General features: G+C 37.5%; 2 protein-coding genes and 1 non-coding gene across 3 annotated transcripts; 1 reads left to right on the top strand and 2 right to left on the bottom strand.

Annotated features, from left to right (window-relative positions):
- Positions 1 to 377: 377 nt before the first annotated feature.
- Positions 378 to 461, top strand: TRNAL-CAA (transfer RNA leucine (anticodon CAA)). The gene has a single exon. It is a non-coding gene; the product is annotated as a tRNA-Leu (tRNA).
- Positions 462 to 999: 538 nt separating this feature from the next.
- On the bottom strand, positions 1000 to 2999 carry LOC141611673 (protein LATERAL BRANCHING OXIDOREDUCTASE 1-like). The gene is made up of 2 exons (XM_074430259.1): positions 1794 to 2999; positions 1000 to 1671 (listed from the first exon to the last, which is right to left on the bottom strand). The coding sequence occupies exons 1-2, from the start codon at positions 2330 to 2332 to the stop codon at positions 1092 to 1094; spliced, it is 1119 nt and encodes a 372-aa protein (XP_074286360.1). The 5' UTR covers positions 2333 to 2999; the 3' UTR covers positions 1000 to 1091.
- Positions 3000 to 3989: 990 nt separating this feature from the next.
- Positions 3990 to 4648, bottom strand: LOC141613469 (uncharacterized). The gene is made up of 2 exons (XM_074432206.1): positions 4235 to 4648; positions 3990 to 4145 (listed from the first exon to the last, which is right to left on the bottom strand). The coding sequence occupies exons 1-2, from the start codon at positions 4646 to 4648 to the stop codon at positions 3990 to 3992; spliced, it is 570 nt and encodes a 189-aa protein (XP_074288307.1).
- Positions 4649 to 19745: the final 15097 nt, after the last annotated feature.

The raw sequence follows: 19745 nt of genomic DNA, 5'->3' as shown, positions 1-19745 counted from the left end.
TCCAACTTAAAATTCTAATATTAAATTTTGTGTTCGAGTTTGCACTTTATTCCCCGTTTAAATAATTTGGCCAAAACAGCTATCATAGAGCAACATTGCTTCTTTGTAAGGTTGTATAAGTCTCCATTATCTTATTTTTTGTTAGAGATTGTTTTTTTTTTTTTTTTTTTTTTTTTTACTACTGCCTCAAACAAAAAATATTATTCAAAATCGGACGAATGACCTAAGATAAAATTAAGGAAAACTGAAAATTGGTGTCAATACGCTATTTCGTTCATAATTAATTCTCTTCAAATTGAACAAATTTTGCTATTTATACCCTATTATATCCGAATAATAGGGTTTATATATGTTTTGAGCCGAATATAAGCAAACAAGTCAGGATGGCCGAGTGGTCTAAGGCGCCAGACTCAAGTTCTGGTCCTCTAACGAGGGCGTGGGTTCAAATCCCACTTCTGACATTCTTTTGTTCACAATCTCCTTACGGTTGTCGAGGAGTTTTCTGTATACCCAACTTGGTTGAAAATTGTGATTAAAAGTGAGGATAGCACTTGGATATTTTTGTTGTGTTCTTTCTTGTGTTGAAGTGTACTGAATCCAGAGAGGTCATTAGTTCATATCACAGCAAGTGGGTGTTGCTGTTGCAATTTCAGAACATGACCGATTTATATGGTGCTTTAACTATTGAAATCTTGGTTGTCTTTTCATATTTTGGATTTCATGTAGCAATCAAAAGAATTTGGTAAGAGGTGAGAAAGATAAGAAAGCATCTATTTTGGGTGATGAGTATGCCTGTGCAGAAGAAGCCGGCAGGGCAATGGAGTTGATGCTACAGAATGTTGCTGGTATACAATTCTTGGATTGCAGTGTGACGCGTGTTTAGAACTAGTGGTGAGTACCATCCCTCAATGAGAGCTGTACTTGTAGTTTACAGCGGAGAAGATATCCAAGAAACAGATGATTTGAGGACCTTGCATGACAATTTAAAACACTGTTCAGTTAAAACAAATGATTAGCTCAGTCGAAGAGCAGCGTCACTATAAGGAATAGATCCATACATCAAACAGAATACAGGATATGATATCAATGAACTAGACCTTGGCAAAACTAAGAGTGGTTTGTTTACCATAAGCCGGGCTAACCTTGTAATAATGCTTAATATAATCACCCACCACCACCTTCTTATACTCGACATCACCCGTCTGATCTTTCTCCACTGGCTCAATTTCAGTTGTCGGGGCCGGAAGGTAGAACAAAGCCACAGACAACCTTTCCACATCAGGTTGTGTTATAACTCTATGCAATCCACTAATTACTCTCCTATTGCTCATGATCTCTAGCAAGTCACCAACAGTGACTAAAACAGCATCAGTGGGCCATGGTATGGTTTGCCAAACACTCTCGTCTTTGTGCATAACCTGAAGACCGCCCGAGTTGTCCATCTGGATCAGTACGGAGAGGGCACTCGGGTCCGAATGTGGGTTCAAACCCAATGTCAAATTTGGGTTTGGACAAGGAGGATAATAATTGATTCTAACTTTAATCTCACTGGTTTGTCGGTCAAAGTATCGCAGAAATCTATCTTTCTCTAATGATAAAGCTTCTGCTAAAGCTTCCAGTATTTGATCACCCACATTTCTTGCTTCCTCGGCATATCGCTCCATGATATCCCTGTCAAAAATCAGTTTATGATGATTAGAGACCCCATAATAGTTTGTTTGAACAGATAAAAAATCAATTTCACTGGTTTCTCGGTTTTATCTGTTTGAACAGATAAAAAGTTTGAGACGTACCTAAAGTTAGGGGGATTTCGAGGCCAAACATCGAGTCCATCAGTCGATCCTTTAGGTGCAGCGATCATAGTTAAGCGATCAACCCATTCAAAAATCTGATCTTGAGATTTGACATAATTCCTTCCATAACCCATGTTATCAGTACTAGCATAGGTACCAACACTCTTCCTTTTTTGGTCTATCGACAACCCGAAAAACCCCTTGACAATTCCCTTTACATGATCCAACAAAGAAGCCGGTATGCCATGATCATACACCAGTAACATGCCCCATTCTCTCGCGCCAGTAGCCAGCTTCTCTAGTTCTCGGGTTCTATCCTCAAGCCTCATGGCTCGTAGTTTTGCCAGGCTCACTGACGGAAAATGGTCGAGTGAGACGGAGGTGGTGGAGTCTACGTCTGGCTTTATGAATATTTTTGGTATGGTTTGGATACCATGACGTACGAGTTCCTGGACGACAGGAACTCGTAAAGTTCGTGATGAGCCGTATATGTCTGTGATTGTTGCTTCATGATAAGAGTCATGGGTGGATCCTTCCATCAATCTGATTAGTTAAACTGGTTGAGGAATAGAGAGGTTTGTAATGATTTTTGAGGATAATCACTAATTTTGAAATCTACGATGATGGTGGAAGGGGTAGGGCCATACTGCCAACAGAGATGTCTTTTGCCCACTTATTGCTTGTGAGGGTGTAGAGCCCAGAAACTCATTTTCCAAATTAAAATGGGACGTGCTTTTTCACATATGGATTTTACTCTTTCACATATTTTACCATATTACCATTCAATTGATTTTTTTTCTCTCTTCCTTCATCCTTTTCTAAGTCTTAACCACCAAGTCAACCACCAACTCCGGCCCATATTAATGCCGGTAAATCTGACCCTTATATTCTGCTCCGACCACCATTCAGCCTCCCCCGCAGCCCCCTCCCCCACAGCCCCCTTCCCCGTGCTCCGACCACCATTCAGCCTCCGACGACCTCATAGCCGCACTCCCTTCCCCAGACCCGACCGACTACCTAGAATGAGATGGTGGTGGGTCCTCGGTCGACCGCTGGGGTATGGGATGGTGGTGGTGCGACGTTGTTCTGATCGTTGGCTGGTGGTGGAACGGCGGTGGTGGGTCCTCGGTAATTCGGTATATGTTCCTCACTGTGGTGTTGCACTATTTCCTGTATTGTGTCGTTTGTTTTCTTCCTTTTTTTTTTGATTTGATTTTTTTTATCAATTATAAGTATATTAATTTATTTTTCTATTTATACGAATGTAGGACATGACTATTGTAATTATTATTATTTTATTATTAATTATTATTATTTATTATTATTATTATTATTATTATTATTATTATTATTATTATTATTTATTCGAAACATTGACCTCGTCATTCTTAACTTGTGTGTACCTGACAAATTATAAGTATACGTACACAAATGCTATTATATGTTATTATTATTATTATTATTATTATTATTATTATTCATATTATTATTTACTTCCTGTTATTATTGATATTATTACTACAAAATATTATTATTATTAGTAGTAGTAGTAGTAGTGGTGATGAAAGTTAAAAGGTAATAATAACTAGAGTCCATTTTTGAAATAATGGTCAAAAATAAAATATTTGTCGTTTTGGGTCGGTTTTGAAAATATTTGTCAAAATGGTGTCCACGTAGGCTCGGGATTTCTAGACCTGAAACACGGCACTACTAATGGCGTGTTTTGTGAAGGAAACACGCCATTAGTAGTGGCGTGTCTTTACAACAATTTTTTTACTCAACTGACTGAACTTAAAAAAAAAATTATATAAGACACGCCATTAGGGGTGGCGTGTTTCCCCTCCGAAACCCGCCATTCCCAATGGCGTGTTTGTTTTAGTCCATTTTTTAATGAAGTTTCTTTCCGTACTCATTATAAGCACGCCATTGGTAGTGGCGTGTTTTAGGTTCAGAAATCCCGAGCCTACGTGGACACCATTTTGACAAATATTTTCAAAACCGACCCAAAACGACAAATATTTTATTTTTGACCATTATTTCAAAAATGGATTCTAATAACTAAGTACGAAAGACGATTATTATTAAAATGAAACTATTTATTTCAACTATGAATATCAAAACGAAAATTGAAATATATTAATAATAAATGAATATCTAAATATTGTTCCCCATAATGGATACCGCTCAACTACACTATTACAAGTCGTCAAATACAATAGGTGTTTCCTTATTGCTCGATTTGGGCGTTACTCGCGGTGGATAAAGAGTTATTCGATCTTGAATCTGGCTCAGATAAAGAAAATGACCCAACGGATAAGGTCTTGGTAATGGGGACCTACTACCAAGACGCACCTGCAAATACCATTAATATAGTACTGTAAGACGGTGTAACATAATTATAAGAACAATCTAAAAATTCAAATATAACTACGTAAACTTACCCATACAAAATGTTCCTCGGGTCTAAGGTACACCATAGAAAAGATTCTTTTTGCACCACTTTTTTCTACTTTTGCTTGTTTTGTTGGTAAAAACGTCACATTTTGAGAGCCTGACAAGTTCACAAAAATTGCATCATAATAATTGGCAGCAACAAATAGTAACTCATTGTCAAACCACTTACTCCGATTGATGGGTCCACCCTTATAAGAAACTCTATTGCAAAGATCATTGAATGGTTTGTCTCCGGCATACAAATTTGTATAAAACTCTTTGTTGTCCTTCAACTCACCCAACAAATCATGTCTTACCTTTAGCCATTCATTTTCGTCGCCATAAATATCAAAAGCAAGGCAGCGGAACCCGCAATTCTCATCACCTATGACATTCAACCAGTCTATTACCCAAGGTACCATGATGTCAGGTAATTCTTGTTGCCACGGAAATGGTGAATTATTTTTAGGGATCTATTTCTCTTTTGCGAAACCATTAGTTCTAGCTCTTTTAGGAGCCCTTTTAGGAACCTCTTTCTCCTTACCCACTGATTTCGTTGAGCTTCTACTTTTAGAACTCTGAGTGGGAAATTCTTTTTCGACATATTCCCACTGTGATGGTGTTCTGGACACCGAGGTTTTTTTTGGGCGCCCTCTTGTCTTTTTAACTTCTGGGTCAACAATATTAGGAGGATGCAACATATTCTCAATATATTCAGAAACTTTTTTCATCGACTGTACACCACCTTTTTTCACTTCATCAACTAGTTTGCGCAACCTCTCTTCCTCTTCTACTTCCTTTTCGATAACACCTTCTTTAACACTTGTCTTGATGTCTAAAGTTTTCCAAAATTGATGAACAGAATCTAGTTCAACACAACAATCTACACGTAGAAAACAACAATTATTATCGTGAATAACAAGAAACGTCAAATGAATGTTTGAGTAATATTTAGAAATACCTGTGTCGAGAAGCTTAATAAGTTCGCATGCGCAAGGTAAACCATGTGTTGTCCTCATAACACAATTATTACATTCTGGCTTTTGTAGTGCAAGATCTAGAGTCCTAATCGCGTGGTGACTAATATTTAAATTCAATCTTTGATACACATTTAAAGCCACACCAACATGAAGACTAACAATTCTTGAGCGGCCCAACTCTCTAACTATTTCTCGAATATGAAGCTTTACAGAATTATTAATTGACTCAAAAACAGTGTCAAAACCACCAACGACAGTTTTTAAGAGTCTCTTTAACGACGCATGTGCACTCTCAACTCTGCAAAACAACCCAATACGAGTTAAATAAATTGGAAAAAAAATCCATATAACCAAAGTTTACTATCTACTTAGATTACCTGTTTGTGGTAATATTCCCAAAATGTAGAACTTCATTAATCCATGCTGACACGAATCTCTCTTTGTACGGATCAAGCCATGTATTTTTCAAATATTTTTCCAACCCCGGGACAAAGCGATATTTTTCAAAAAGTATCCTCTCATTTTCTACATATTCTGCTTCAGTTGCAGAATTCACCAAATTTTTCCATCTCCCTTTTGCGAATGCTACACCCGTTGTACCTTTTCCGGATACTCTCTTCACCCAAGCCTCCACGTCTTTTTCTATATGATGTCTACATAGCAAGTGTATAGCATTTGGAAAAATATTTTTTAATGGCATTAATTAATGCCTTTTGTCTATCAGTCACAAATACTATCTTCTCATCTGTATCTAATACTTCCCTGACACACTTAAACGCCCAATCATAAGCCGTCTCTCTCTCTCATTTTCCAAGAATCCATAAAATACAGAAAAATTCTTATTTACTGGTGTAACACCAATAATTTCCAATAAAGGCATCTTATACTTGTTCGTCTGGTATGTACAATCCGCAAGAAGGACAAAGGGATAATGTCTCAGTAAAATTATTGAATCTGGATGAGCAAATAAGACATCAGTTAGCTCACGTGTACCTTTTTTCTTCCCAGGAATCGTTTGATGAAAATGTAGATATCCATAATCACGGGCAGAATTCAGTAATTGTTCTGATGACGTGCGATTTTCTTTCACCTTTGTCTTCTCTCTGGCTCGTACATTGTATACTTGTTTTTTCGTAACTTTATAATTTTGATTAGCCAATTCAGTCAATATATTAGCCACCGGAATTTGACTTGCAGTCATTCTCAAAATAATTTCTTTCACTTTGTCATTCAAAATTTCATCCTTTTCAATAAGCTTGTGATTATGAACCCCATTATGAACAAATAACTTCCAAGTACCGTCAGACTGAGCAATACCTTTCAATCTAAAAGGACATAGACATTTTTTTGTGTCGGTTAAGTATTTGCTAGATGGAGCGTTTATATCCGATCGGTACTGATATGGTCTAGATCGGTCACACCAAAGCCACTGTTCCCCAAAACCACGATCGCCAAAATATGTATATAAACGTATATGAATATCGTGTAAAAGTCCAATTCTTTTAGTTTCCAATATCAATTCTTCACAGCTATTGAATGAATAACCGGTAAAAATGTGTGAAGTGTCAACCATGTCGTCGGGAAATTCTTCAAAATAGTCATCACCCTACAATTTCAAAAAAAAAAGGAAATTAAATTAACAAAAAAGAAATTAAATTAAATTAATCAAAGTATAAGGAAATAAACTAAAACCTAAAAAACAAAAATTATTATTATAATTACAAAAAAAGAAACTAATAAATATTAAAAAAAAAAAGGAAAAATCAGAACACAACACAGCCATTACACACGTTAACCAACGCCGGCCATTACACACGACGCCGACCACCACCATCACCACCAGACCTCCGTTCCCAACCCCTATCCCAGCCAAATACATCCGATAAACCCGACGGCGACAACCATAGCCCTTATACCCGGCGACAACCCTAACCCTCATACCCGACAGCGACAAACCCGACGTCGACAACCCGTTCAAACCCCATGTCAACCATCCCTTCATACCCGACGCCAACCACCCCTTCATACCCGCAACCCGACGCCGACCACCCTTCATAATCGCAACCCGACGCCGACCACCCTTCATACTCACAACTTGACGCTACCAATTGGAATAATTTTTTTGGAACACAGTCAATGTAACCCTCTCACTACCTTCATAGACGCTACCCAACGCCGACCACCACTTCATTCCCGCAACCCGACTCCGACCACCGTGCAACCACCCATAAACAAAAAATCTTTGCCCTAATATAATTTCATAAAACAATACAACTAATAATTCCTACAAAACGTATTAATAATCCGCTAATAAACAACATTACTTCATTAATTGCAGAATTAGAATCCATTGTCTAAGTTTTTGAGTAATTAGATTCAATATTAGGGCAAAGTTTCATATATAAGAGTTGTTTTGTTTATGTTTAGGAAAAAGGGTAGGATATGGAAATTTTATGAAAAAAAGTATGTGAAAGAGTAAAGTCCGTATGTGAAAAAGTAACTCCGATAAAAGGCTGAATTTCAATATACTACCTATTATAGTCAATATTTTTCAAAATACTACATATTATACTTATTTTTTCAAATTACAACCTACAAAGCTACAACTTTTCCTAAGTTGCTACCTAATACCTGAATTTAGGACTTAATTATCCATTATTAGGTAATTTTCATAGTTTACCCCCTTTTTTAATTGAATTCTACATAATCTACTCATAATACTCTTATTATTGATTCTTTCTTTTTCATCCGTTTCATCCACCCACCACCACCATCAACATCAACCACCCTCAACAATCATCACTATTATTAGTCACCACCTTTACACCCACCACTATTTATCTTACTCAATGTCACCACTCTTACACTATATACCACCATTCTAAGCCGCCTCTGATCCAATCCTACTATCTCACTTCCACGATTGCCAGAGATAAATCGTTCACCATCGTAACCCTAACTAGAACTATCATTCCCGTCTGCCTTCTGCTACAAAACCTAGTTCCTTAACTCGTTGTCGCACCTACAAGAATCGTACTCCTTAGATCTAGAGTTTTTGATTGGTAAGGACTTAAGTACGGTAGTGGTGGTGGTAGTGGGATAATAAAGGTGGGACTTGGGTGGCGTTGTAGTGGTCGATACAGTTTAGGGTGTGGCTGGATTAGGTCGAGCGGTTTTAGCTTGTGCGCGTGATTAGGTTGTGGTGACGCGGTGGTGGTGGTGGTGGTGGTAGTTGATTCTTGTGGTGCTAGCAATGGTGAGGATATGTTAAGGGAGTGTTTAAAGAGGGGAAAAATGGGTATAACATATTAAAATCTGAGTTTTTGATCATTTGACCTCAATTAAGATCTAATTTGGGTATAATGTAGCAATGTAGGAAGATTAGTAACTTTGTAGGTAGTAATTTGAACAAATAAATATAATCAATACATATATATAAAGCAGAAACTTTTCAAGTAATATTAGAGAGTCCACGTTTTGCAAACTACTCAAATTGATTTTATAAATTAAATAATAATAAGATAAGATACGTTTATTTTACAAAGTAAATACTAAAACTAAAAAAGAAAAGAAAAACTAAAACATGTAGATTACAAGATTTACAACGACTACAAGACTACAAACTAAAAAAGTACAAAAGACCTGTCTGCGTAATAAGAATAATAACTTATTCTACTGAAACAGTAATTCTTATGCTACTCTAATCCTTATTTAACTAAACTAATGTCTATAGGTACATCAGTTCCTATATAAGAATAAAATAGGGGCATAATAACTTTATCCCCGGTACCGTATATATCAATTGAGAAATCCGGCAAAAGATAAACAACAATGTATGGAGCTCAGGGAATAATGGAGGTAAGGAATAAGGATGCATCGAGGTCACTTCATGGGAATATAGAGATGGATATTTAGGTTGCGTTTCTCCACATGAGTAACCTCAATAAACAATAACAGGCAACGGAAGTGAAAGCAACAAGAAGTGCTTTGTGGCTAACATTACCCGAGCCACTAGGCCCCGAAAAACCTAGATTTTGGTATGTTCCCGCAATCATTCACGGACACAACAGCTATTATTTCCCTAATCCAGTGTTTCTAATTGTTTAGGATCTTTGCTTCCTATCGGCAAACGAACGACCTCATTTATATAACTTTATGTTTATGACACCTCAAGTAAAATAGATGTACTCACTGTATTGGTATGAAATTGGTTCTTTTCTCATATGAAGAGAACAAGTTACCACACAGAAATACCATATATTATTGATGAGAATAACCAATGCCAAGCAGCCTGGTAACAGAGTAAGGGATGATGAGTCGATGCGGAAGTATAATGCGTACATACTACAACAAAGGCTATTCCACTGATATACTTTACGAAGTACTTTGTATTTCGCAGGTAGAAACTGCTGCATCCGTTTATCTTGGACTGTTGTTGCCCTATAGAATCACAGACTATGGTTTACTAGAAAAAACCAACCTTATCTTCGTTACGAAATTATATGTAGCTGCCTCACGGGCGACCTCCCCTATATAGCCTAAAGTTAATCATCGACGATATAGGAACTCCAAGGCCTTAGAGTTCTACTCGCCATCAGATAGACCACCGGGAGTCGGCCTCACTTTCAACTAAATGTTTTTCAACTCTAATATAGACATTACAGTTGATATTTATGCTATGATGCATCATTTGATTAAATAGCAAACACATAAAATCGTAGATACGAAAGATGAGAAATCAAATAAAGTATAGAGGAGCAAGTACATCAAATACAGGTTCCCGGAGGAATATAAGGAATGAGAGGTATGCCCAAGTCCCGACGTCGATGAACTGAGCCGGAGAAACGCGGGGATTGACGAGTAAGAGGTGTTGAAGAAGTGATTGAACAATGATAATACGGATGTCGACGACTGGATAAAGAGGACGAGGTGATTGGTGTAGCTCGATTAAGATGACGGGATAATTTGATTTGGAATTGGGAGATTAGCTACATTCTTTAGGGCTACGAGAGGAAAAGGGAAAGTGCGACATGGAGTACACAACTACACACCAACGAGATTCTTTTTGAGTAACAATAAGGTTCGTTAAAACAATATAGAAAGAAGAATTGTGTACATATAATCTTTAGAGATTCTACCTAGATAGACAGTTATTCAAACATTTGATGAATGTCAACCAAGATCTAACGAGACTTGGTAAATATATCAAGTCAGGTTTGAGTTTCGTTCATTGGGTCTGGGCTATGTTTGTAAGGATTCGGGTCATTCCGGGTTCGGATCATTTTTGGGTGGTTTGTTATCAAGATTTTTGGGGATAACATCAGAATGCGATAATAAACATTCAGCAATGGTTGAATAGCGTCAAGTCAAATCGGGTTTTGGGTCCTCAATTTGGGTGTAGTACGAGTTCATGTTGTATAGTGATGACATCCTCGGAGGAAAATTAAAGATCCTTTTTATGATTAAGCGGAGGCAATATTCTTTAAGGCTATAGTACACAATGACCGATATGAGTCGTGCCAATCACTTAATCATATTGAAATTTATCCGCTGAAGCCTATTTTTAGTCTCTATCAGCTTTACGTACCTGCGTCAAGAACAACATCACCCGAGTGATCAACTTCTACATTAATGTACCAGCACCGCACGAAAAATATGTTTATAAAGAAGTTTTCACAAATTTATCGAATTAGGTGTCATATTATATTGCATGAGGTTTATAGGGCAATTAATCTTAGTTGTATGCCGTAGAAAGTTAAAGAAAAATCACGTTGTTTAGAGATCAAACACTTTTTACAAACACGCTAAATATATAATTAAGATAGCTTCACGTACCTTTATTAAGCTTTTCTATCGTCGTCGTTAGAGAATAGGATATATTGGTTCAGTTATCAATGGTTCATTTTGGGAGAACTACACCAACTTTACTGAGATAGTGTTTTATAGTAATTTAAAAACTGATAGTTGGTACAACAATGAAATCTCTAACTACATATTGCAATTATGTTACTTGATGTTATACAACCGATATAACTAATACCAAATGACACAAGTTTTATGCTGAAAAGGACTAATAATTTATCAGTCATCAACTATATCAAACCCGAAATTTTGTTTCATCTCGGGTTCAAATAGTTGGACTTTTTTTATTAACATAGGTATATATTGTTACAGATGATACTATTAGGAGTCCCGTGCATCGCATGGGCTTTCAAACTAGTATGTAGTATTTTGAAAAATCTTGACTATAATAGGTAGTATTTTGCTATTTTTCCTTAAAATTATAGTTTTTTTTTTTTTTTTTTTTTTTTTGGAGGGGCAAAGCCCCATAAACTTAGTTATTTGCTATTACACGGGGAATAGCTACCCCAAAAATATCCTCTCTAAGAATGGAACGGAGTGCTTCATGCGGTTGGTCCAAATGCTGAACTAGAGTACTAGAATTAACTCCTCGATTTGCGAGAAGGTCTGCCGCTCTATTGGCCTCTCGATAAGTGTGTTCAACTCTAACCATCCAGCGAGATTCCTTCATCAGCTTCTTACACCTCTGGACTATGAACTTGAGGTTATTACAAACTAGTTGGTCTTCAAGGATAATTCTAACACATTGTGCGTTGTCCATATGAACTAACAGCTTCGGAATATGGATAGATTTTGCTCTTTCCAATCCAGTTAGAAGGGCTAGGAGCTCCGCCTTCATTGATGAGCAAATACCGCAAGAGAAGTAAAAGGCAGTAATAAAGTTACCCGTCTCTTCCCTAAAGATACCACCTCCTCCGGCTGGTCCCGGATTCTCTTTCGAGGCACCATCAGTATTCAATTGAGTCCATCCGTGTGGGGGAGGGAGCCAACGGACAAAGATTTCTTTATGGGAATTTCTTGGCTAGGGTGTGAATATGTCGTGCATATTAAAGGCTTTTTTCGAGCTTGCGAATTGTTGGAAGAGGAAAGCTTGAGGTTCAACCGGGTTGTCACTATCTCGCCCAAACACCATATTGATCCTCCATCTCCAAATCCACCAACACGTAATTGCAAACTGCATTGGCCAGTCTGCGACGGAAATAATGTCTTCATTCCCTACGTTCTTTGACAGCCAACTCGAAAAGGACATAAAGTAAAAGTGGGTGTGTGAAGCTTGAATACCAACCAAGCTCCAAATTTGTTGGGATATAGGACATGACCTGAGTAAGTGCTCGGTGGTCTCCTCGGCCTCCTCACACCTGGGACACATGGGATTATCTCCCATATTTCTCATGACCCGATTAACATTTACCATTAAACGACCATGAGCTGCTAGCCATATAAACATTCGAATTCGTTGTTGGACTGGAAGGCGCCATATTGTTCGCCAAACTGGAGGTTCGGGTGATGCATCCGCATCGAAACTTTTTAAATAGCCCAATGCAGATTTTATCGAGTACTTACCAGAGGACGAGCCTTGCCAATATAGCGTATCCTCGAGGTCGGGGTCGTGTACAAGGTAAATAGAAGCCATTCGTTGCAGTATGTTTTGCGGTAAGAAGTTCGCAAAATTATCCACTTCCAGCCATTACTTTCACACCACATCTCCCCCACTGTCACATCTTTAATTTCTTCTGGAATTGGTGATAGAGTATGCTCAGCCAGACGCAATCCATCGACCCATGCGTGTTCCCAAAAAGAAGTTCGTCTACCATTACCCACAACGGATGCCGTACCTCTAATTATCGTTTTTGATTGCTCCGTGATTTCGGCCCACACATTAGACATGTTAGTTTTTGGTTGAAATATGTCAATATTACAACGATTATTGCAGTACTTTGCTCGTAAAACCCGCGACCATAGTCTTGTTGGCTCCGCAAGGACTCTCCACCCTAGTTTAGTAAGAAAGGCCGCATTAGCTTGTCTCGCTGATGTAATGCCTAGTTGAAGAGTCTATCGATCCAAAATACTTAAGAAGGGGGGGGGGGGGGGTGAATTGAGGATTTAAAACTTTTGAAAGCTTTTTCGATTATGTGTATATAATTCATTATTTAAAGTTTATTGATTAAACTTTAACTAATCAACTAACAAACGATTAAAACGAAGTAAACGAAAGAATGAAAGAGATGAGACACACGGTTTTTGAAGTGGTTTAGTTTCACAAATCGAAACCTAGTCCACTATTCTCGATTAATAAATTTAGTACCTTTCTACGGATTACAAATTTACTAACCCAACTCGTACAACTAACTCTAGCTGTAACTCAATGAGTACCGTTAAGTACTAGAGTGACTAACTTACGCTAATAAGAAAGCACTAAAGATTCTCGCAAAGGTTCACGTAAATGAACAAGTAAGAAATCTATTGAGCACTATTATCTTATAACGATAACTTAACAAATGAATATACGAGTTTAAAAAACACGACCTTTCAAAAATAACAAAACGGTTTTCTACTTGAAATACACGGTTTTGCTTTGTAAAAATCAAAATCAATTTTATGCTTAAGGTCTCTCTATTAAATGTTACAAAGAGCAAAGTATTTATAGGAAGGAAAGAGCAAGACTCACTCGGTTTATAGAAACCCTAATGGCCGAAAATAGGAGATATGTTAACAAATCATATCTTCTATTATTTCTTTCCTTAAAGCCTAAAAGATAATAAAGAATATTCCAAAAGATAGAATATAATCTATTTAATTATTATCTTTACTATAAATTCTAAGATATGATAAGATTTTCTATAACAAGAATATCTTTTATCATAAACAATTATATTAAGCAAGATATACAAGATATGTAAAGATATTCTTTATAGAATAAAATCTTCACAAGATATACCTTAAGTTACACGAGATGTCACGGCTCATATGCCTCGTGACTCGTGCAAACCCTAGCTCAATATATGGGTAAGAATTTAGGTTTCAAGAGAGGCTTTGTTGAAACCCTAATTAGTAGCATGGTCCAACACATAAGTTGACCCAAAACGACTACTAGTCAACGTTCAACATAAAACCGAACTCCTCACTAAACCGGGCTTTATTAAATAAATACTCTTATCAAAACATTTAAAATAAACTTTAAACAATTTTCAAAAACAATTTTGAAAAAATATATGTCGTGTATAATAAACTCAGCATCTCAATGTTATAGTAGGAGAGCTATAACATTGAGCTCTTTTACTAGTAATGTTATAGCTGCAAAGCTATAACTTTACCAACTTAAGAAATTCATTCGTAGTTACCATTACGAGACAATCACCTATACTATTATAATCTTCATAGGATATCTTCGAGTATAGGCTACTTCATCATCCAAGCTTGATTATTCTTTAGACGGACTTCGTCTTCACATAATTCTTGAATGAATCTTCAGATTGTTTGATCTTCAACCGAGGCTTGACTATCATATAATTCTATCACAATTCTCTTTGTTGCTTGTAATGAATAAGTCTAATCTAAAAGATCTTAACAAACGATTACACACAACGAGTATATATAATATTAAAACACCTTGACATCATCAAAACATAAACATATATTCTATATGGTTCAACTAATTCCCCCTTTTTGATGATGGCAAGTCTCCTAAAATTGTGACTAAGTAAAGAGTTCCCCCTCAATATAATACCGGCATCTTAATAATAAAGATTTACGCAAGATGAAGATGATTAACAAGTAATCGAAAACGTAAGTACTTTAAGAGACAATTGGTCTTGACAAGGAGCAAGCTTAGGTAGATGCTTACCATAGACGTTCTTTCCCTCTCTTGACATCATCGAAAAGTTAAGAACAAAACTAAAATGACTAGAATAATATAAGACGACACAAGAGATAAAACGTCATAGAGAAGAAATAAACCACGCATAACCATAAGCATCTAAAGGATTAATTGTCATACAAACTTAGGAAAACATGTTAGTGCGAAAGGGCCGAATGAACACATGTTTAAAGAAATACTTGGGCCATAATCCACAAGTATATGCCAAAATGGGCCGAATGAAGTTTGTAAAATACACCACTAGAATAATAAAAAGATGCTAAAAATAGAAAGTGCTAAATAAGGTAAGGCGAGGCAAGGTCAAATATTGCGGGTTTTGTATGGGCTCACGTAGTCGGGACGAGTACGATGTTTCAAGGCATCGAGACGATCAAAGGAGCTCCTCACTAGTTGAGAACGACTTTGAAGACTTCGTTCAAAGTTGAGTATCTTCAAGGAAAAAGCTTTAGTCGCTTCTAAAGTTAGTGATTAATCGTTTGCCATAACTTTTCCATGCATAACCAAAGCACCGCCTTAACTCGTGAGAAATGTAAGACGATCTTCATGTGAGAACAATTCCCCACGGATGGCCTTCAACTCCATTTCAAAACCCATTAACCTCTTATCCACCTCATCCATCCAAGAATAAACCCGAGAAGCATCCAAACCCGACTCCAAAGACCGTGATAGTCCAACGTGCGATAAAACCGTAGCCAAGTTAGTGGATTGCTCCTCAAACTTCTCCATTAAGGAAGTCATAAAACTTTCCATTTTTGCCTCCATTGCTCCCAAACCCGAATCATTGGGAACCTTCTCAACATCCTTCATAAGCAACAACTTGGGTCCATCAACCACAAGACCCATAAGCTTAATCAAGCGATCACACATACAATCCTTTGCACTCACACCGTAGCTAGCCTGTCCTACCACTTGTTTCACTTCTAACAAACGAGACACCCACATCCCATATGGAAGGTCGATTGTTGTACTAACTTTCTCTTTGGCAACCGTGAGACTTGTTTGGACTATACGATGTAAAACAAGACTTGCTAAATTCACTTTTTGTCCCTCCAACCATGAGTAGATAATAATGGCCTCATAACTAGAAACCTTGTCTCGTCCTCCCCTTCTCGGCACAACAGTGTTCCAAAGAAAGTTTAGGAGGAACTTAATTTTAATCGAGAGAGGACGAACAACAATGTTCCCACCGTCCGTCCCAACTTCCTCAAAATACTTTTTAATCAACATCTCCTTTTCACTAACGACATTGGACCATTCAAGACTCGGATCAATTTCAATTCCGTCATCGGGAACCGAAAAGCAGAGCAAAAATCCGAAACAGAGACCGTCTGATGTAGGGATTTGCCGTCACTTCCCAATCAAAAACAATTTATAAAACCAAATAAAAGTAGTATTTATTCGGGTGTCGAACACGAAGATGGCGGGGGTTAGATACTAGGTTTGTTTAAGTCTTTAGTTTAGCCAAATAAAAATAAGATGTTGATTTATCTAAAACTAAGATGCAAACAAGTTAAATTAAACTAAATGAGATTGTATTCAATTGATGGAAGGCTAAGGTCTTTGGGTTCACAAAGGGCAATTAGGGGGAGAAACAAGGTCTAACAAGAAAAGGGTAATAATAGTGGTCAAGGGTTTAAGACTAATTTCTTAGTCACCTTAAGCTCCTCAATAAGTTGTCACTTGATCGAGATGAACTAAATACAAATTAAGCATAGAGACTACCCAATAGCATGAGCACCAAGACGGATCGAATGCATCAAAGAGATGTTCTAACTTTCATTAAAACTCATCTATAAGCACTTCTAAAACTATCTAATAGCACAACGCACCAAGGTAAGCCAAACATGTTAATGAAATGTCCAATTTTCATTGAGGCATTTCCACAAACACTTCAAATGCATTAAGAGTAGAAACCACATAATCACCCAATTCAAAAGGTTAACAACCCAAATTCATCCCCTTAATTACCCAAATTCCCCCTATGACCTTAGATAAGACTACTCACTCATGTTCATGGGTGAGAAATTACCAACAATTTCCAACAATAAACAAGTAAACATTGCAAACATGATAAAGACTAATACTTTTGATGAATAACAATTAAACAACATAAGAAATGTAAACAAATGAAAGTAAATGCAAACAAAAGATGAGAATTGTACCAACAAAGAAGAAAGTAGCAATCTTGGATAATATGGAAGAATGAATTTCTTCTAATCTTCAAATACAACCCAAAATACTAATTGTATACTAATGAGAGATGAAGAACTTGCATAAACAAAGGAAGAATTAAACTAATAATTAAAGAAAGATTGCAAATTTTATTGAATGAAAAGGAGAGAGTAAATATTAGGGTTCTTCAGTTACAATATAGAGGGACTAATGGACTAATCTAATTTCTATTCTAATTGGTAGTGGTAGTCTAGTCTAATTTCTAAGGTAGTGTGTAATGGTGTGGTGTCTTTATATACTAAGTGTTCTAATAATAATAATAATAATAATAATAATAATAATATACTAATCACCCTTCAAAAGTGAAAATCAGTCGACACTTAACATCCCTAAAACAAAACAAAACAAAAGAAAACAAAAAAAAGGGAAAGGGGGAATGACGGAAGGAACAATAGCAGCAAGGGGAGTGGTTGCCGGGTCACCGGCGGCCGGGGCTTGTCACCGGCAGCGCGTAGCGTCAAAAAAGGGAGGAATTAAATGGGCTGTAGTGGGTGCCGGTAAGTCGGCTGCCGGGCAACCGGCATAGAAACACAATTGATGCGAGATTTGAAAGAAGGGGACTGTGTGCCGGCTTGTCGGCTGCCGGTGGCTATGACCGGTAGCGAGTCTTTCACAAAAAGAAGGGAAAATTAATGTTGCGGCTACCGGTAGGGGAGGTCGGCTGCCGGTTGACCGGTATGGAGAATGAAGGTGAGTATGATGACTGAATTGGTTATGGTATGCAGGGGAGATGGTGGTCGTATTGTTGTTGCAGGTTGGTGTCGGGTTTGTTGGTTTCTCCGTGAAGATGGAGGTTGTTAATGGTTGGATATGGTGGACAAAAATGGTGACGGATTTGTGGTTTATGGTAGTGACGAGCTGGCGATGAAGCATTGCAAATGTCGGGAACCGAGTTAGAATTGTTGAGGATGATGGTGTTTGAATGGGGGCATGAATTGAGGATGGTGATGGTTGTTGTGCTGTTGTTGTTGTACGACGGATGAAAGGTTGATTGAAAAGGAGCTGCTGTGGTGTTGCAGTCGTGGCAGCCATGGAGAATGTTGAATGGCGAGGTGTGAGGTGCTGTGTAATGGTGAGGATGAAAGTGATGACTGGTGATGCAGATGGAGGAAAATGGTGAAGATGCAGGGACACGTTTCTGGGTTGATGATGCGGAATGAATGGGTGCGTGGTAATGGTGAAATGAAAGGTAATTGATGGAGATGGGGATGTCGGGCAATGGGTCATGAATGTGGATGCCGGGTTGGGTTGATGCCGAGGTATAAATGGTGATGACTGATGGTGAATAGATGACGGTGTCGATGATGACTGATGCAGGTGATGGTGAATGAAGAGGACGGAGATGAACTGATGATGATGGTGAAGCAAGGCTGATGAAGACGATTGTTGACTTTGATTGTTAAAGGTCAAAGGTTGACCTTTGTTTCCACTCAACATTAGTCTCTCCTTTTCTACTAATAGCTTTGATCCGTCTTTAATTCACCTCAATTTGACTTGCTCCTTAATTTTCCGTCTCATTATTCCTCCTTGCTTTTCCGTTTCACCTACACATTGAATTAATATAATAATAAATTAATAGTGATAATACTAATACTATATGAAAACCCGACTAAACATTAAATATAATTACGAGGACTAATTATCATAAATTAGTAAATAAATGAGCTATTAAGCAATCAAGCACGCAAAATCGAGTCGGAATAAGGTATAAATGCGGGGTAAAATACGACTAAAATACTACTCATCACCGTCACATCAACACCATTAACCAACGCATACAAGACCCCTTTCTTAATCGACACACTAGAAAATAATTGAACAACTTCAACCGGGGTAAATTGGACCCGAAAATTGACTAATGTGACTCCACCCGATGAAAAATTTAAGAGCTGGGACATTAACCAACCAATATTTAGGATAATACCTTCCTCCATGGATAGAATAGTTCAAGACACGAGAAACAAGGACACTTTCATCATATGTCAAACGAACTCGATTTAACCCTTTCCTTGTAGCGTGTTTCGAAACATCCCAGAGTAGAGTTCTTGCAATACTATTCCTTACAATAACTTTGGGTTCATAAATAGCATTACCCTCATCAACAACTACCTTATTCTTCCCCTTAAAAAGTCGTCGTCTTTTTCCCTCGGACATCGTGTCGTCACGACCGTGAAACAGGGGTGTAGATGATTTTGGTTGAGGTAAAGGGGAGGTAGAAGAATTTGGATTATGAGATGGTAGTGGTGATGGTGGGTTGTTAAAGTTGCGGTTTTGTTGATGTCGGGTTGATGATCGGGTTTTTGCATGGTGAGAATTCATGGTGATGTTGATGGTTGAGTGAAGAAGGTGATGATGAGATTGTGGTAATTTTTTGAGAAGAGAAAAAAGTAGGCAATTGGGGTGTGGTAAGGTGTACACGGCAAAGGAGGGGGGTAATTATAAGGGTCTAGGTCTAGGTCTTAGGCAAGTGGTGATTAATTTTGGTAAGTGTCAAATTGTGACAAGAATTAAAGTAGGAATAGGAGATGTTAGGAGATCAAATTAATATGGTAAAAGATAAGATATGGA

This window comes from Silene latifolia, chromosome 11 (assembly GCF_048544455.1).
Source record: "Silene latifolia isolate original U9 population chromosome 11, ASM4854445v1, whole genome shotgun sequence".
In the NCBI taxonomy this organism is placed as follows: Eukaryota; Viridiplantae; Streptophyta; class Magnoliopsida; order Caryophyllales; family Caryophyllaceae; genus Silene; species Silene latifolia.
Note: the sequence above shows the minus strand (reverse complement) of the source record. Positions and strands in the feature narration are given on the sequence as shown.